Here is a 19,276-nt window from a genome sequence, read left to right on the forward strand (position 1 = left end):
ACGCAAGCTCCGAAGCCGCTGCCGGAGGCCAAGGCTCCAGCGCTCGCGGCTGCAACACGACAGGGGCGGGGCCGCGGCCGTAAAGCAGCGCCTCGAGGCCACGTGGTCTCCCGGTCCGTTCCTGCGTCCTTCAATATTGTCGGCTCTGCAGGTCATGGCAGGTCCGGTCCTGGGCGGTGGGGCCAGGGCCCTGGATCTGCTCCGGGCCCTGCCTCGTGTAAGCCTGGCCAACTTGAAGCCGAATCCCGGCTCCAGGAAACCGGTAAATGGCTGGTGGCGGTATGGGGAAGCCCTGGGAACCGAGGATGGAGCGGCCCTGCACGCCCTATCATTCTGGAGAACTGCCCTTTGCAGAAGGCTGTTGGGATGAGCGTAGGGTCACCACGTCGCTGACCTCTTTACTGCACAGAGGACGGTCTTTCCACGTGCTCCCAATTCTTAAGGAGTTTTATATTTAAAAGGATAAAGATGTTAAGTAGGGCGGAGGAGCAGGCTCGCAGAAACTACACAATGATTATGTCATAAGTGGATTTTATTTTACTTTTTTTTTTTTCAGACAGAGTCTCACTCCGTCACCCGCGGTAAAGTGCCTGGGCGTCAAAGCTCACAGCAACCTCAAACTCCCGGGTTCCAGCAATCCTCTTGCCTCAGGCTCCCGAGTACCCTGTTTTCCCGAAAATAAGACATCCTCCGAAAATAAGACCTACTTATAGGAAAGATAAGATGTCCCCTGAAAATAAGACCCAGCGCATCTTTGGGAGCACACCTTAAAATAAGACACAACGTTTGGCTTTTTTTGGAGACAAGGGTCTCGCTCTTGCTGAGGCTGGTCTCGAACTCTTGACCTCTAGCAATCCACTCTCCTCGGCATCCCAGAGTGCTAGGATTATAGGCGTGAGCCACCTCGCCTGGCCCCAAAGTGGATTTTAAATTGAAGTGCTTTCCGGGTGTATCTTTATTTTCGTTGGAAAGATCTGAGTTCAAAAATCAAAACTACATCTGTAACTCTTCTTACATCTCTTCTGTAACTCTTTAGAAAAGCTGTTAGTTGATAATGCACTATCTTTTTTTTTTTTTTGGTAGAGACAGAGTCTCACTTTATGGCCCTCAGTAGAGTGCTGTGGCCTCACACAGCTCACAGCAACCTCCAACTCCTGGGCTTAAGCGATTCTCTTGCCTCAGCCTCCCAAGTAGCTGGGACTACAGGCGCCCACCACAACCCCGGCTATTTTATGGTTGCAGTTTGGCTGGGGCTGGGTTTGAACCCACCACTCTCGGTATATGAGGCCGGCGCCCTACACTATCATTTTTTAACAGTTAATTCTTGTTCTTGTGACGTGATAGGAAATAAAGGTTTTCTTGATAAATTAGTTTTCAAATGAAATTACAGGTGTGTGAGTAACAATTGTGTATTTACAGTTAGTTCCAAAATTAAAAAAAAAAATTCTTGGGTATCATTGAGACTTTGTTGTGGATTTTTAACTCTAGGGTTTGCTTTTTTTTTTCTTTTTTCCCCCAGTTTCAGCCCTTTATAGAAACCTTATCCCTAGCCCATCCTTCCATGTTTGCCTTTGAAGCACAGTTTGGTCTTTAGTTTCAAGATGCTAACTGGCCAGGCAGGTGGTTTGCCTGTACTTAGGAGTTGGAGACAAGCCTGAGCAAGAGCTATACCCCCATCTCTAAAACAAATAGCTGGGCATTGTGGCTGACACCTCTAGTCCCAGCTACTTGGGAGGCTGAAGCAAGAGAATCACTTGAGCCCAAGAGTTTGAGGTTGCTGTGAGCTATCGTGCCCTAGCACTGTACCAAGGGCGACAAAGTGAAGACTCTGTCTCAAAAAAAAAAAAAAAATGCTAACTGTATGTTTGAGCAACTAGAGACAGTGGTTGGCACACAGTATTGTTAGCTGGTACTGGTTGGATGGATGAGTGAATGGCATAACAAAAAGGTACACAGTGCAGAGGGGAAATGCAGTTTAAAAATGCATTTGTGGGGCGGCTCCTGTTGCTCAAAGGAGTAGGGCACTGACCCCGTATACCCGAGGTGGCGGGTTCAAACCCAGCCCTGGCCAAAAACTGCAAAAAAAAAAAATGCATTTGTGTTGGGGCAGTGGCTCACACCTGTAATCCTAGCACGGTGGGAGGCTGAGGCGGGTGGATTGCTTGAGCTCAGGAGTTCGAGACCACCCTGAACAAAAGTGAGACCCTGCCTGTACTAAAAATGAAAAAAACTGAGGCAAGAGGATCGCTTGAGTCCAAGAGTTTGAGGTTGCTATGAGCTGTAATGCCATGGCACTGAACCAAGGGTGACAAAGTGAGACTCTGTCTCAAACAAAAAAAATGCATTTAAATATCATAAAACTCCTTTCCTTGTAGGAGAGACGACCAAGAGGTCGGAGAAGAGGTAGAAAGTGTGGCAGAGGCCACAAAGGAGAAAGGCAGAGGGGAACCCGGCCCCGCCTGGGCTTTGAGGGAGGCCAGACTCCATTTTACATCCGAATACCAAAGTATGGGTTTAATGAAGGACATAGGTAAGGTTGCTTTGCTTTTTAAAGTACAGTCTCTAATTTCTGTTGAGAATTACCTAAACAATAGTTTGGTAGAAATTTGAAATTTACTTTGAACCAAACTCTGAACCATTTTTGGTAATGAAACTTAGCTTGGATTAGTAGAGAGGAAAAAAAGCCCAGACATTGCACTCAGACCTGCAAAATGAAGATTATAATGCCTGCTTTGGGTAAGATTAGCAATAATATACACTATATATAAAAATATGGCTCACTCTGGTCACCCAATAAATGGTAACTACTGTCATTACTTTGAACTTTAATGTGTGATTCAGATAGGTTAAGTTTTTCAGAAATTTGTGTAAATGAGTGAAGTAAATGCTTAGAGAGGCATATTATTTTTAGGAGAACAAAATAAATACTGGTTTTGTTTCATTACCTAAAATCAAGTGACATGGCATGTTTGTGTTGCACTAAGGAGGGTTTTACCGGTTAAACCATGAAAATTGATGGAGGAAAACAGGACAAAGTTTTGAGTTGATCTGGAGAAGTTACGGGAAGAGTAGAGTTTTCTAACTGTTACATTCTTGTTTTATAGCTTCAGACGCCAGTATCAGCCTCTGAGTCTCAACAGACTGCAGTATCTTATTGACTTGGGTCGAGTTGATCCTACTCAACCTATTGACTTAACCCAGCTTGTCAATGGGAGAGGTGTGACCATTCAGCCTCTTAAAAGAGATTATGGTGTCCAGCTGGTGGAGGAAGTAAGTCTGGATTAGATCTTTTATTGTTACATAGAAAGATATTTTAGGCTGGGCATGGTGGCTTAACGCCTGTAATCCTAGCACTCTGGAAGGCTGAGGCAGATAGATTGCTCGAGCTCTCGAGTTTGAGACCAGCCTGAGCAAGATCCTGTCTCTACTAAAATAGAAAACCTGAGGCAAGAGAATTTCTTTCTTTTTTTTTTTTTTTTGTGGAGACAGAGTTTCACTTTATGGCCCTCGGTAGAGTGCCGTGGCGTCACACAGCTCACAGCAACCTCCAACTCTTGGGCTTAGGCGATTCTCCTGCCTCAGCCTCCTGAGTAGCTGGGACTACAGGCGCCCGCCACAACGCCCGGCTATTTTTTGGTTGCAGTTTGGCAGGGGCTGGGTTTGAACCTGCCACCCTCAGTATATGGGGCTGGCGCCCTGCTCACTGACCCACAGGCGCTGCCGCAAGAGAATTTCTTAAGCCCAAATTGGGGGTTGCTATGAGCTGTGCCGTCGTAGCACTCTCCCCAGGGCACAGCTTCCATATAATGAACAGTTGTACCCCTTTTACGTTTATGCCATTTGCATCCCTAACCATTATATAATGATGATCACGTTATACCCAGCAATGGTTTTGGAAAGCTGGCGTGCTGTCTGTCAGGGTCCTGGAATGCTATTTTTTGTATCCATATAGTTACTCCCTTACTTCCTTTGGTTCTTTGCTCAAATGCCAACATATCAGGAAGATCTTTCTCCACAGCCTTTGCCCTGCTCCCCAGTCACACTGACTGTGACTGCTTTACCCTGCCCAAGGTGTTTTTCTTTGAATACATGTGAACACCTGACATTTATTATCAAGTTGTGTATTTAAAGCCTGACACAGTAGCTTACACCTATAATCCTAACATTTTGGGAGGCTGAGGCAGAATTGTTGGAGGTCAGGAGTTCAAGACCAGCCTGAACAATATATCAACGTCCATCTCTACAAAAAAAAATAGAAAAATTAGCTGGGCATGGTGGCTTATACCTGAAGTCCCAGCTACTCGGGAGGCTGTAACAGGAGGATCACTCGAGTTCAGGAGTTTGAAGCTGCTGTGAGCTATGATGATACCACTATACTCCAGAGCCTGGGTGGCAGAGTGAGACCCTGTTTTCCCCCAATGATTGCCCACCAAAAGGTTATGCTTTTACTTTTCATTGTCTTCCTCACTAGAGTGTAAGATCCTTTTAGGGCAGGTACTTTGATTCATTGCTGTATTTTTTTCCTTTTATTTTTTTTTTGAGACAGAGTCTCACTATGTCGCCCTGGGTAGAGTGCTGTGGTGTCACAGTTCACAGCAACCTCAAACTCTTGGGCTCTAGCGATTCTCTTGCCTCAGCCTCCCAAGTAGCTGGGACTACAGGCACCTGCCACAGTGCCGAGCTATTTTTTGTTTTCGGTTGTAGTTGTCATTGTTGTTTGGCAGGCCCAGGCTGGATGCGAACCAGCCAGCTCCCGTGTATGTAGCTGGTGCCCTAACCGCGGAGCTACAGGTGCTGAAACATTGCTGTATTTTTAATATTGAAAATATTGGTTCATCATAATTACTCGATATTTATGGAGGAAAGGAATGAATCAAATTCAAATCTAATTGCAGTAAAAGTTTTTTTTTTCTTTTTATAGTTTTCTAGAGAGTCATTAGCAAACTTTTTGTACATAGTAAATTAACTACTATTTCTTGTTTGTCGGTAATTTTGCTGGATAGGTAACTTGGTGTCCACTAGAGGGAAGTATATGTTTATGGGAAAACCTTTTAAATTCTCTTGGAAAAGTGAACCTGACAAATAAACTTCCTAAATAAAGAAATTTAAAGAGAGAATAACAAATAGAAGATAAGCCTGAGTATTCTACTCTGAGTGTATAAGGCAGTGGTTCTCAACCTTTCTAATGCCGCAGTGTATTTTCATTGTTAAAAAGGGGTTGCGACCCACAGGTTGAGAATCACTGGTATAAGGAAATACACAGATAACTTAACATGGAAAAATCCACGACCTCATTAGCTCTTAAACTGCATACATATCCCAACATCCTTCAAGTGTGTGTTTATTAAACTAGCAAAAATAATTCTGAAATCTCTACCCCAGACCAGTGGTTGAGGAAGTGTAGTTGCATATTGTTTAGGGCTCTGTAAATTGGTTTACTTTTCTGGATTTCAGATTTGCAGTAGTGGATAGTGAGACAGCTTTTTTTTTTTTTTTGTAAGACAGAGCCTCAAGCTGTCACCCTGGGTGGAGTGCCGTAGCATCACAGCTCACAGCAACCTCCAACTCCTGAGCTCAAGCGATTCTCTTGCCTCTGCCTCCCAAGTAGCTGGGATTACAGGTGCCTGCCACAACACCCAGCTATTTTTTGGTTGCAGCCATCATTGTTGTTTGGCGGGCCCGGGGTGGATTCAAACCCCCCAGCTCAGGTGTATGTGGCTGGTGCCTTAGCCGCTTGAGCCACAGGTGCCCAGCCAGTGAGACAGCTTTTATTTTTATTTATTTATTTATCTATTTATTTATTTTTAGGGACAGGGTCTTTCCCTGTCACTGAGCCTGAAGTACAGTGGTATGGTCATAGCTCACTGTAGCCTTGAACTCCTGGGCTCAAGCTGTCTTTCTGCCTCAGCCTCCTGAGTAGCTGGTGCTATAGGCGTGCGCCACCACACTGGGCTAATTTTTTAAAAAAATTTTGTAGAGATGGTGTCTTGCAGCATTGCCCAGGCTGGTCTCAAACTACTGGCCTTACGTAATCCTTCTTCCAGAATGCTGGGATTACAGGCATGAGCCACCGCACCTGGCTCGACAGCTTTAATCCTTTAGCACAAAATTACCAATTTAGTGCTATAAAAAGTGAGTGCACACACACAAAAAAATTATCAATTTTTTGAGACTATATGTTCTCAAGGGAGAAGAAAAGAAACCTGGTATGAAGACATTCCAAAAAATGCTGTTTATAATACTGAAAATATCAAAACTTACACCAATACTTAAGAGTAGAAAATTAAGGAAAATGGATTGCTTAAAAATCACAAATAATATAGCAAGACCCTATATTACTGAATCAAAGGTACTATCATTTATAAAAGCACACCAGCATCAGATATAAACAAATGTAAGACAATGTGTCTTAGAATTGATGGGACATTTTTATTTTTATTTATTTTTTAAATTTTTTTATTAAATCATAGCTGTGTACATTAATGTGATCATGGGGCACCATACACTGGTTTTATAGACCGTTTGACACATTTTCATCATACTGGTTAACATAGCCTTCCTGGCATTTTCTTAGTTATTGTGTTAAGACATTTGTATTCTACATTTACTAAGTTTCACATGTACTCTTGTAAGATGCACCGGGGACATTTTTAAAATACAAGAAAATTTCATAATTAATAAAGGAACTTGATTGGGAACGAGCTTGTTGAATTACACAAAAACTTTCTATTGTCACAGTGGTAATGCTGCCATCTGTTTATTTTTATCAGAATCTATTTTGAAGTTAGAGAAATATATAGCATATCCTGACTAATGTCACCAACAACATAACTTTTAGAAGTTTGGAACTACATTTTCTAGTGTTGGACATTCTAGGGAAAGGCAGACTTAAGTTTTCTTTCTCCAGCTTGGAGGCTGTAATAAAGTCGGCAGCAAATGCAGAGTGAATTTCTGCTGTCTGCTGCCTTTTTTCCTAGAATGGTCCATCCCCTCCAAAGCTCAGATTTTTGTCAAATATTCTGTTCTCCCCCCTGCTTCAGCCCACATATTCATTCCCCCCCACTTTTTTTTTACCTCCTCCTGGACTCTTGCTTACTTATGGATGAGGAAGATTAGTTTTTATCACATAACATAATGTTGTGATTGAGAACACAGAAGCTGTGACTAGACTCCCCAGGTTAGAGTCCTAGCTTTGTGATCTTGGGTATATCACTTAACTTCTCTGGGCTTCAGTGTCTCCGTCTGTGACGTTTATATAGCAGTAATCCTGTCATAGGGTTGTAATGAAGATTAAACAGTCTACTATCGGTGGAGTACCAGGAATGGGTGCTTACATAGATACCTACTAAATACGTAAAATGGAAATAGGAGGTGGCCTAGATAAAATGTAAGAAAAATTGCTAGGACCTCAAAGCAGAGATATTTAAAAAGAAGTATGGTCTTCCCTCCTTCAATATCCAAGGGGGATTGATTACAGGGACAAATGTCCCCTTGACCCCCTGAATAAAATTTGCAGATACTCATGTCCCTGATGTGTAATGTAGTATTTGCGTATAACCTACGTATGTTCTCCTATATCAGCGGTTCTCAACCTGTGGGTCGCGACTCCTTTGGGGGTCTCCTGCGTATCAGATATTTACATTATGATTCATAACAGTAGCAAAATTACAGTTCTGAAGTAGCAACGAAAATAATTTTATGGTTGGGGGTCACCACAACGTGAGGCACTGTATTAAAGGCTCGCGGCATTAGGAAGGTTGAGAACCACTGAATATACTTTAAATCTGCTGTAGATTACTTACAATAGCTAATACATAGTATAGTGTACGTGCTATGTCAATAGTTGTGATACTCTTTATTAATATTATTTTTTTCTTACTGCTATATTGTAATTTTTGTTTTTTCACTCCTGAAGCTGCATATACAGAGGGCCAGCTATATTGGTACATTGTAGGCACTTTGGAGGGAAAAACACAGTTTAAAAAGGAAGCTTGCCTTAATTAATTTACTTTTTGCTGAGCTATTTACTATTGGACTGTTTTGACATGTTACAGGGTGCTGACATCTTTAAGGCAAAAGTTAATATTGAAGTACAGTTGGCTTCAGAACTAGCTATTGCTGCAATTGAAAAAAACGGTGGTGTTGTTACTACAGCCTTCTATGATCCCAGGAGTCTGGGTAAGCTTGTTCTGTGGTCGTTTTTTTCATTTCATATTGGCTACTACATTTTAATCACTTAGTGAATAGCAAATGTTGGCAGTAGTTATATAAGGAATAGACCACGTGGCTGACAGATGCACCAAGGGCAAAAGTGACTCTAGGTGTCTCCCCTGCGCCCCAGACTCACCTCTGCTGCATCTCCCTTGACTGTCTGGTGGGAGTCCCAATCGCACTCGTCTGGACGTCTCTTCTCTTTGCCCTCAGCCTGCTCTTACTGCAGTCTTCCCTGTCTGAGTAAATGACAGCTCTGTCTAACATGCGGAGTCCTGGATTCCCTAACAATCCTGTGAGCTCTGTCTTCAAACTCTGCCTACAATCCAACCACTTCTACTGCTGCCAATCTGGTCCACTATAGATAATATGTCATGAAAGTGTTTTGTTTTTTAAAACCTATGGCTTATGTACAATGTTACTACCTATGTTTTGAAATTCACTAGTCATTGGTAACTCAGGGAAGTAACTTTGCATTTGAAGATTCAGACTATTGAAAATGAAGGATTTCAAAAAAAAAAAAAAGAAGGATTTCCATTTGCTTACTTAAGCCTTTTTATTTATTTATTATTATTATTTTTTTTTTAATTTCTCTTTTTTTTTATTAAATCATAGCTGTGTACATTAGTATGATCATGGGCACCATACACATAGCTTTCGTGGCATTTTCTTAGTTATTTTGCTAAGACCTTTACATTCCACATTTACTAGGATTCACATATACCCTTGTAAGATGCACTGCAGGTGTAATCGGAGGGGGATTAATGGGACTTAAGCCTTTTTAACAGTAAGTGCTTGGGGTCGGGGGTCATGGTGTGTGACACCTTTTGGGGGCAGGACACAATTGTAAGAGGGACTTTACCGGGCGGCACCTGTGGCTCAGTGAGCAGGGCGCTGGCCCCATATACCGAAGGTGGTGGGTTCAAACCCAGCCCCTGCCAACTGCAACCAAAAAAAAAAGGAACTTTACCTAACAAATGCAATCAATATAACCTGGTTCTTTGTATCCTCAGTGAATCCCCAACAATAAAACAAAAACAAAAAACAGTAATAAGTTACTGGAATTAAATTCTCATCTCAGTAATATTTAAGCCTTAATAATTAAAACAAAATCTGTAACAGAGTCATATATAGAGCTAATGTCTAATATAGAGATAATTATATGCGTATAGAGCTAATATTTACATCTCTCCTTTTTTTATTTAAAATTTTCTTTTAGAAATTCTATGCAAGCCTGTTCTATTCTTTCTTCGTGGAAAGCCTATTCCGAAACGAATGCTTCCACCTGAAGCGCTGGTACCCTATTACACTGATGCAAAGAATCGTGGTTACCTGGCAGATCCTGCCAAATTTCCTGAAGCAAGGCTTGAACTTGCCAAGAAGTACGGTTATATTTTACCTGACATCACTAAAGATGAACTCTTCAAGATGCTCAGTGCTCGAAAGGACCCAAGGCAGATTTTCTTTGGTCTTGCTCCAGGATGGGTGGTGAACATGGCAGATAAGAAAATCCTAAAACCCACAGATGAGAATCTCCTCAAGTATTATAGCTCCTGAGTCCTCCTTAGAAAGCAGAGGTGTTAAAGAGTGCCAGGAAAGCAACTGAAAGATACGTATTTCTCGTTGGATTTTCCTAATGTGGAATCCTCAGATATTGATATTTTCAGTGTAATCCTATTTTTTTCATTTTCATTTAAAATTAAAATAAACTTACTAAATGCAGAATACAAATGTCTACATACAATAACTAAGAAAATGCCATGAAGGCTATGTTGAACAGTTTGATGAGAATATTTCAGATTGTATATGCAACCAGCACATTGTACCCCTTGATTGCACTAATGTACGCAGCTATGATTTAACAATAAAAATAAAAACTTTAGGAAGCAAGGACTGCCTAGAGGAACTGAGTCTGGATTCTGTCTCAAAGATACAAACGCCTCTGGTGGTCTGTCAAAGGAAAATCATAACTACTTTAGAATATTTCTAGTCTTGTTTTATATAATCTTCCCCCCTGGGCCTTTCTTTGTTACTGCTGCAAATCAGAATGAATGCACATGGTGTGGGATTGGTTTGCAGACCGGCTTTGCCAAGATCAGAGAAGGTGCTCATGACTTGGTGGCCCTTCTTATTCAGCGTCCTTAGGGAAGCTCTGCTACCCCCTGTCAAGATGGTAAGCCCTCAACTCCCAAAGAATAAGATCAGGAATATGAGTTTAAGGTTTAAGGCTAGTGAGTAGCTTCTTAGTAGTAGATTTGCTGGCAACATTGAAGGTGAGAGAAATAAAAATTGCAAGTGGCTGAGTGCAGTGGTTCACGCCTGTAATCCTAGCACTCTGGGAGCCTGAGGCGGGAAGATTGCTTGAGTTCTGAAGTTTGAGACCAGTCTCAAAGCAAGAGTGAGACTGTCTCTGCCGAAAATAGAAAAAGTAGCTTTAGCTGGGCATTGTGGCAGGTGCCTGTAGTCCCAGTTACCGGGTAGGCTGAGCCCAGGAGTTTGAGGTTGCTGAGAGCTAGGCTGAGGCCATGCACTCTAACCTGGGCAACAGAATAAGACTGTCTCTAAAAAAAATGTGAGTTCATTTTTAACTGGATAAAGGTAGACAGAAACCATCAAGCCATTAATATTTTTTCTTGAAAGGTAAGTGTCTTAATTCTAATTGATAACAATATTTCTTTTTTTTTTGAGACAGTCTCACTATGTCGAGTCTCACTTTGTCGCTCTTGGTAAAATGCCATGGTGTCATGGCTCATGGCAACCTCAAACTCTTGAGCTCAAGCGATTCTTTTGCCTCAGCCTCCCAAGTAGCTGGGACTACAGGTGCCCGCCACAATGCCCGGCTATTTTTTATTATTATTTTTTTTTAGCTGGGGCTGGGTTTGAACCCGCACCCTCAGTATATGGGGCCAGTGCCCCACTCCTTGAGCCACACGTGCTGCCCCCGGCTATTTTTTTGAGACAGAGTCTTGCTCTGGCTCAGGCTGGTCTTGAACTGATAATCTACCCGCCTTGGCCTGTAATGCTAGAATTACATGAGCCCCCACGCTTGGCCAATAGTCTTTCTTACCTCAGACATTGAAGACCTTTGTCTTTCGGTAATTTCAAATGATTTTGAAAAAAATTATTCAGAGATTATGTAAGCAATAAAAATAATTGGTAATACGAGAATTAAACCCAGTTAATGTAAAAGACTCAGCAGTTAATAAGGTTATTTAACTTTTTTTTTTTTTTTGAGACAGTCTCACTATGTCATCCTCAGTAGAGTACTGTGGCATCACAGCTCACAGCAACCTCAAACTCTTGGGTTGAAGTGATTCTCTTGCCTCAGCCTCCCAAGTAGCTGGGACTACAGGCACCCGCCACAAAGCACGGCTATTTTTTTGTTTCCAGCTGTCGTTGTTTTTTAGCAGGCCCGGGCCAGGCTCGAACCCACCAGCCTCAGTGTATGTGGCTGAAGCCCTACTCACTGAGTCATGGGTTCCTGGCCAAGATTGTTTAACTTTTGAAAAGAAATTTTATATCCAAATCGTATGAAAGCTTAACTCTGAGTGATGAAAGGTTGATGATGAGGCTGGGTGTGGTGTCTTAGGCCTGTAATCCCAGGATTCTGGGAGTCTGAGGCAGGTGGATTGCTTGAGCTCACGAGTTCAAGACCAACCCGAGCAAGAAGGAGACCCCATCTCTAAAAAATAGCCGGGCATTGTGGTGGGCACCTGTAGTACCAGTTAGTCAGAAGGCTGAAGCAAAAGAATTGCTTGAGCCCAAGAGTTTGAGGTTGCTGTGAGCTGTGATGCTACGACACTACACAGGAAAGCACAGTGAGACTGTCTCAAAAAAAAAAACAACAAGATGATGACTAATGTATGATAATTCTTCCACAGTAGAAATAAAATGATTCCTGGCTGTTTGTTTTTTTAAAATAAAGTTTTAAAACCTAAATAATGCAATATGTGTTTTCTTAATTTATTTACCTCATATATTGCTGACCTGAGATTCAATTTACAATTTGTGTACCACAAGATTATATTTCAGTTTTTCTTCAGGATTCTGTACTTTGACTTATTGTTAAATCATTCCTTAGAAGGTACAACTTATAAAGAGTCACGTCTGCAGCTGCATTCTATGATAGCATGTGAATTCCTATGAATGTCAGAGGATAGGCAAACATTTATGTACATTTTTATTTTCCAGAGACCTCCAAGTGATAGAGTTGTGTCAGGATTAGTTTTGGCTCCATCGATAGGTGCTTAAATGAGATAAAGTTTATTTTTCTCTCACAGACAAAGCCCTGAGATCAGTTTAGGGCTGGTTACTGCCTCTGCTCCAGAAGGCCTCAAGCTCTGGACTTCACCATGTTACTTCCCCCATCTCTAGAGTAAGTTGCTCATTTTCGTGATTCAAATAGATGTGAGCAAGAAGCAAGCTGGCTTTTCCTAAGGAAGGTTCCTAGACGCTGCCACATAAGTCCCATGTTTACATCCCATTGGCCAGAACTTGGAGGGGGCCTGAAGTCTTTGGCAAATCATCTTCTGAGCTGAACAATTCTATAACGATGACTGAATGACAGTGGAAATATTGGACAATCGGCAGAGGAACTGATACCTATGATGGTATTGAAACCTCAATTCTGAGGATAATTGACTTACATTAGACAACACAGGAGGCTGGGCTTGGTGCCTCACGCCTGGTATCCTAGCACTCTGGGAGGCCAGCGCAGGAGCATCCCTGAGACCAGCCTGAACAAAAGTGAGACCCTATCTCTAGAAAAACTAGCCAGGCATGGTGGGCGCCTCTAGTCCTAGCTACTTTGGAGGTTGAAGCAGAAGGATCACTTCAGCCCAGGATTTTGAGGTTGCTGTAAGCTATGACGCCATGGCACTCTACCCAGAACAACAAGGTAAGACCCTGTCTCAAAAAACAAAACAAAACAAAAACACAGGAAAAGTTCAGAATTCTTTAATTTTGTATCTATCTGAAATGCTGGTTTCAGCAAGTAAGTTGGTGAATCTGTCAATCTTGGTGTAACAAAACGTATTTGAAGAAGAGTGATCATGGCACTGGGAGCTATCTGAAAGAGGCATCAATTATTTTCTTTGCTGTGAATAAAGCCATCTTATACTTCCTATATTAAATATTTTAAAGTTATTATTTGAATATAATATGTGGAGAGAGGAATGGTAGGATGGAAAGAAGGTTGCAAAGAAAAGTACCAGCTAAAGGTATAAAACATGTTTTTTTGAAACTTGTAGTGAGTCAGTAGAATCTGTTTTCTTTTTTTTAATTTCAAACTATTAAGGAGGTACAAGTGGTTTTGTTACATAGGTACTGTTTTAATGCTTAAGTTGGGGCTTTTATGGTGCATGTCACCCTGATGGTTTTCATTGTACCCAATAGATTTTAATCTCTTTTTCTCTCCCCTGGAATCCATTTTCTTTTTGTCAAATCACTGCTGGGAAAAGACTCAAAAACCTTATTAAAGTAGTTTGCGCCTGTTTTAAAAATTATGTAATATCAAATGTGGAAAGTAAAAGCTAAAGGGCATGTTCTTGTGTTGCCTCCCCCTGACCTTCCCAAAGGTGACTAAACCACTGTTCATTTTTGTTTTCTAATCAAAAGCAGATAGATGACTGTTTTGAACTTGCTTATTGCATCTCATGTATTTTCAAGACACCTTTTCTGAGTATTCTCTCATAAGGAATTTAAACTATGCTCCCTTATTCTTGAGCCATTTAAAGTGGAATCCATTGGACAAGTCACTTCATCTTTCTTAAACTATAAAATACAATCTTTGTTAAACACAAAGACTGTCCAATGACCTTGAAAGTCTTTCAGTTGTAATACATTAATAATAAAGATGTTATCACCTTGGGCTGAGGAAACCAGCTTTGACCTCAGCCTATTTGCATAGACATGATCTTCCTTAAATTTGAACACATCCTGGACTGTATCTGGGTATGAAGTATGGAAGTAAACCCCAGAGGCACCATTTTTTTTTTTTTTTGCTTCAAAGGGCATCATTCTAGGTTAAGTTCTCGCTTTGCCTTATTTGTGCTGCAGGAGGCTTTCCTTTCGTGATTCAGTTCACAATTGTACTTGTGTCGGCTTGCTGCTACCTTAACAGGAAAAGTTCTTAATGGGAAATGAGGGAGGAAGTTAGTCACCTAACAGGAGGCTGCACAGGCAACAGCGTCCACACTCAGAGTGCTTTTCAGGGGCCTTGGGTCCCCCACCCCCATCTTCCAAGTAGAATGACTCAGCTACCCTGACAAATGATATGGGAGGAAAGAGAGACAGGCCAACTAAGATTGACTTACTTGTGGTTGTCTTAAGTGGCCTACAGGTGAAAGGAAATTGGGATAGAATGATAAAGGGAAGAATCAAAACAGGAAACAGATGTCTGGTGACGCGGACAGTGAGCATGGGTTTAGTCATAAACAGCTGTATCCTGGTCTTGATATTATAATTGTGCAGATAATTCTCAGCCAAAACAGGCATGTTCCACAAAATCCGTCTGTTCTGTTTAAGGAAGGTAATCCTTAAGCTGTTGTGTAGCAGACTCAAGTTCATTTGAACTATATAGCAACACGTTTGTAAGGTGTTGGTGTGCAACTGCCCTTTGCCATTTGCAAGGGCACTGGGGAGGAGAGAGTGCGTGAGCAGATGATAGCTTTGTCTTATGCTAGAGTTGGAAATTTAAGTATCAAAGTAAGGATGCTTTGTTCTAAATCTTAGTCCTTTACTGGTATGTGGCTTTAGTGGTTTTTGAAATATGTAGCTTGTTTGTATTTAAGGCTACTGAGTTAATAGGCATTTTGAAAGATTTTTGTTTTCACTCCTTAGAGAAATAATTTCTTTTTTTTTTTTTTTTAACTTTTTTTTTTTTTATTTTATTATTATTTTTTTTTTTTTTTTGTAGAGACAGAGTCTCACTTTATGGCCCTCGGTAGAGTGCCATGGCCTCACACAGCTCACAGCAACCTCCAACTCCTGGGCTTAAGCGATTCTCTTGCCTCAGCCTCCCGAGTAGCTGGGACTATAGGCACCCGCCACAACGCCCGGCTATTTTTTGGTTGCAGTTTGGCTGGGGCCAGGTTTGAACCCGTCACCCTCGGTATATGGGGCCGGCGCCTTCCCGACTGAGCCACAGGCGCCGCCCGAGAAATAATTTCTATGAATTTTTTGTCGATTGAATTCTTGGGGTTTCTTCCTTTCCTTTCCTTTCCTTTCCGAGGCCTACTGTGTTGCCCTGGGTAGAGTGCCGTGGTGTCACAGTTCACAGCAACCTCAAACTCTTGGGCTTAAGCGATTCTCTTGCCTCAGCCTCCCAAGTAGCTTGGACTACAGGCACCCAGGACAATGCCCAGCTATTTTTTGTTGCAGTTGTCATTGTTGTTCAGCTGGGCTGGACCAGGCTTAAACCTGCTAGCCTTGGTGTATGTGGCCAGTGTCGTCACCGTACCGAGCCCCTGCGTTTTCTTTTTAAAAATGTAATGTTTCTCTGTTTTTGAAAATGGAGTGACTGTGTTATGAAAATGTCAGACAACAGCAGTGTAACCCAGCTTAGGTTGTATCAGAGAATAAAGTGTGCTCTCTGATGTCAGCATAAAGCATGTGTTTCCATGCTTTGCTAGAGGGACATGGCAGAGTAGAAGCCACACAGCCTTCCGTGTCACCACAGCTGGGTTTGAGTCCAGTCTCAGATGACAGCTCTAGGGCCTTGGGCACCTCATTTAATTGCCAGGTGCTCAGTCGTCTCTCATGTGAAATGGACATCATAACACCCACCTTGTCCTGCTCAGCAAGGTTACCTGTGGGCGACACTGAGCCCATACAGCCAATTTACAGAGCCCCCTGGAGCAGTTTACTTGGGCTCAGATACCAGCACTAGCTGGATGATCTTGGAACCTTATTTAACCTCTCTGTGCCGTAGTTTCACCATCTGAAAAATAAGAAATAGTTGTTCCTGATTCATATGGTTATTATGAAGATTTAAACATCAATATTTGTACAGCACTTACCACAATGCCTGACCCACAAGTGCCCCTATAAGTGTTCTTGAATCAAGCGTCTTATGTGCTATTATATTTTATGCAGAGGGTATCAAAAAACGTATACACATTTTAAGAAAGGAAAAAACTGTATTAAAATGATAATATATACCAAAAACAAAAGATGAACACAAGGCACATTTGACTTCTGTAATTATAAGAGGTGTTCAAAGTGTAGGTGGGTCACGAAAGTTTTGAGATACACCAGAATTAAGAATTGTGACATCTGCATACAGAAATAAGCTGAGTAAGGTAAAACTTGTATGAATGAATCAGAAAGGACGGACACTGTTGACTTTTTTCCGTACTTATTTTTCTTCTTTCTTTTCTTTCTTTCTGACAGAATCGTACTCTGTCACCCTAGGCAGAGTTCCATGTTATCATCATAACTCACAGCAACTCAAACTCTGGGGCTCAAGTGATCCTTTTGCCTCAGGGACTGCAGACATGTGCCAGCAGACCAGGCTAGTTCCTTCGTTCCTTCCTTCTTTTGTAGTGATGGGATCTCACTCTTGCTCAGGCTGGTCTTGAACACCTGAGTTCCAGCAATCCATCTGCCTGGGCCCCCGGAGTGCTAGGATTGCAGGCGTGTTCCGTTAGTTTCTTGTCATGATGAAGTACATTGATTTTCTAATGTTGAACTAACTTGTATTCCCAAGATTTGGTAATATATTGTTAAGGAAGTCATATGTATATTTTAAAAAAAAATCTATCTTCATGTGCCATATTAATTTGTAATATATATTTTTTTGTAATTATTTTTTCTGCTTTGGTATCAGGTGGTCTAACATAATGAATTGGGAAAAATTCCCTCATCTTTTATTAGTCTCATTAGCTTCCTTCCTTCCTTCCTTCCTTCTTTCCTTTCTTTCTTGTGACAGAAGTCTAGAAGACTTTGTGTATAATCGATATTATTAAATATTGTGTAGAGTTTTCTAGTGAAGACATCGGGTCCATAGTTATCTTTGTGATAAGGATTTTAAATAACAAATTCAATTTCTTTCTTTCTTTTTTTTTTTTTGAGACAGAGACCCTTGCTAGAGTGCCGTGGTGTTGTAGCTCACCCTGTAGCCCCAGGTAGAGTGCTATGGCATCACAGCTCACAGCAGCCTCAAACTCTTGGGCTTAAGCAATTCTCTTGCCTCAGTCTCACGAGTAGCTGGGACTACAGGTGCCTGCCACAGCTCCAAGCTATTTTTCTGTTGTAGTTGTCATTGTTTAGCAGGCCCAGGCTGGATTCGAACCTGCCAGCCTCGGTGTATGTGGCCGGTGCCCTACCCACTGTGCTACCGGCGCTGAGCCTATTGTCTATCTTTTTGACCATAGCCTTTCTAGTGAGGGTGAAGTAGCATTTCACTGTGATTTTGATTTACACTTTTCTAGTAACTAATCAATTAATTATCACCTTCACGGGCTTATTTGCTCCTTGTGTATCTTTTCTGGAGAAATGCCTGCTCAGGCCCATTGCCTGTCTTTCAGTTGGATCACTTGTCTTTTATTGAGCTGTCTTAGTTTTTTATGTGTTCTGGATATTAAACCTTTATTATCGATATGATTTGCATGCTGTCTTTTCACTTACTTGACATTATCTTTGGATGTGTAAAAGTTTTTAAATTTGATGAAGTCCACTTTACCTATTTTATTTATTATTTTGCTTGTGCTTCTGGTGTCATATCTAAGTAATGATGATCCGATCCAAGGTCATGAAGATTTACTCCTAGGTTTTCTCTTATAAGTTTTCTAGTTTAGTTTTTACATTTTGGCAGTTTATCTTTCTTGGGTTAATATTTGTATATGGTTTGAGGTAGAGGTCCAACTTTATTCTTTTGCTTATGGAATTGAGTTGTCTCATCAACATTCATTGAAAAGATTACTCTGTCCCAGCTCAGCACCTGTAGCTCAGCGGCTAGGGCGCCAGCCACATACACCAGGGCTGGAAGTTTGAACCCAGCCCAGGACTGCCAAACAACAATAACGACAACAACAACAACAAAAAAAAAATAGCTGGCTGTTGTGGTGGGTGCCTATAGTCCCAGCTACTTGGGAGGCTGAGACAAGAGAATTGCTTAAGCCCAAGAGTTCGAGGTTGCTGTGAGCTGTGATGCCTTGGCATTCTACTGAGGGCAAAATAGTGAGATTGTCTCAAAAAAAAAAAGAGAGAGAGAGATTATTCTGTCCTCATTGAATTATCTTGATATATTTGTTAAAAATCATTTGGCTGGGACAGGCATGGTAAACAAAACAGAACAAAACAAAACATTTGGTAGTATTATCAAGCTATATATTTCTCTTCACGATGGCACCACACAGTCTTGATGACTATAGTTTTGTCATAAGTTTTAAAACTTTGTTCCAACTTTGTTCTTTTTAAAGTTGTTTTTCACTCTTCTGGGCTCCTTGCATTTCCATGTAAATTTGAGAACCAGCTTGACAATGTTTACAAAAAAAAGGCAGCCCATTTTTTGATAGGAATTGCATGAAATTTGTGGATCAATCTGGGGAATACGGCTATCTCTACCATAGTGTCTTCTAATCCACAAACACCAGCTATCTCTTGTCATGTGGTTATGGCTTTTATTCTATTAATTTGGTATGTAACATTGATTGATCTTTCAGATATTAACCTAACTTTGAATACTTAGGATAAATCTCACCTATTCATGCTATGTGATCCTTGTTTAATATGTTGTAGATTTTGATTGCTAGTATTTTGTTGGTGATTTTTGCATGTATAATTATAAATATATTTGTCAGTAGTTTTTTTTGTTATGTCTTCTGATTGGTATTAATGTCATACTAGGCACACAATGATTTGGAAGCATTTCTTCCTCATCATTTTCTTTTTTATTTTTTTTGAAGAGTTTGTAAAGAATTGGTGTTAATTCTTCTTTAAACATGTGGTAGAATTCACTAGCAGCAAAATCATCTCATCCTGGGCTTTTCTTTATGGGAAGTTTTAAAAATATATCTCCTTACTTGTTATACATTACTTACTTTTTGCTTTTCTATTCTCCTTA

General features: G+C 41.1%; 1 protein-coding gene across 1 annotated transcript; it reads left to right on the forward strand.

Annotated features, from left to right (window-relative positions):
* The first annotated feature begins 86 nt into the window (after positions 1 to 86).
* MRPL15 (mitochondrial ribosomal protein L15) lies at positions 87 to 12,158 on the forward strand. Its single transcript, XM_053558562.1, has 5 exons — positions 87 to 262; positions 2,376 to 2,530; positions 3,105 to 3,270; positions 8,055 to 8,178; positions 9,431 to 12,158. Exons 1-5 carry the CDS (start codon positions 155 to 157, stop codon positions 9,766 to 9,768), a joined length of 891 nt encoding a protein of 296 aa, XP_053414537.1. The 5' UTR covers positions 87 to 154; the 3' UTR covers positions 9,769 to 12,158.
* Positions 12,159 to 19,276: the final 7,118 nt, after the last annotated feature.

Source organism: Nycticebus coucang, chromosome 13 (assembly GCF_027406575.1).
Source record: "Nycticebus coucang isolate mNycCou1 chromosome 13, mNycCou1.pri, whole genome shotgun sequence".
NCBI classification, from domain to species: domain Eukaryota; kingdom Metazoa; phylum Chordata; class Mammalia; order Primates; family Lorisidae; genus Nycticebus; species Nycticebus coucang.

Bases quoted from the DNA above. Each gene is read 5' to 3' on its own strand.
- MRPL15 (XM_053558562.1), top strand. From the start codon at position 155: ATGGCAGGTCCGGTCCTGGGCGGTGGGGCCAGGGCCCTGGATCTGCTC. The intron at 263-2,375 runs GTAAATGGCTGG...CTTTCCTTGTAG, and splicing joins ATCCCGGCTCCAGGAAACCG to GAGAGACGACCAAGAGGTCG. The intron at 2,531-3,104 runs GTAAGGTTGCTT...CTTGTTTTATAG, and splicing joins GGGTTTAATGAAGGACATAG to CTTCAGACGCCAGTATCAGC.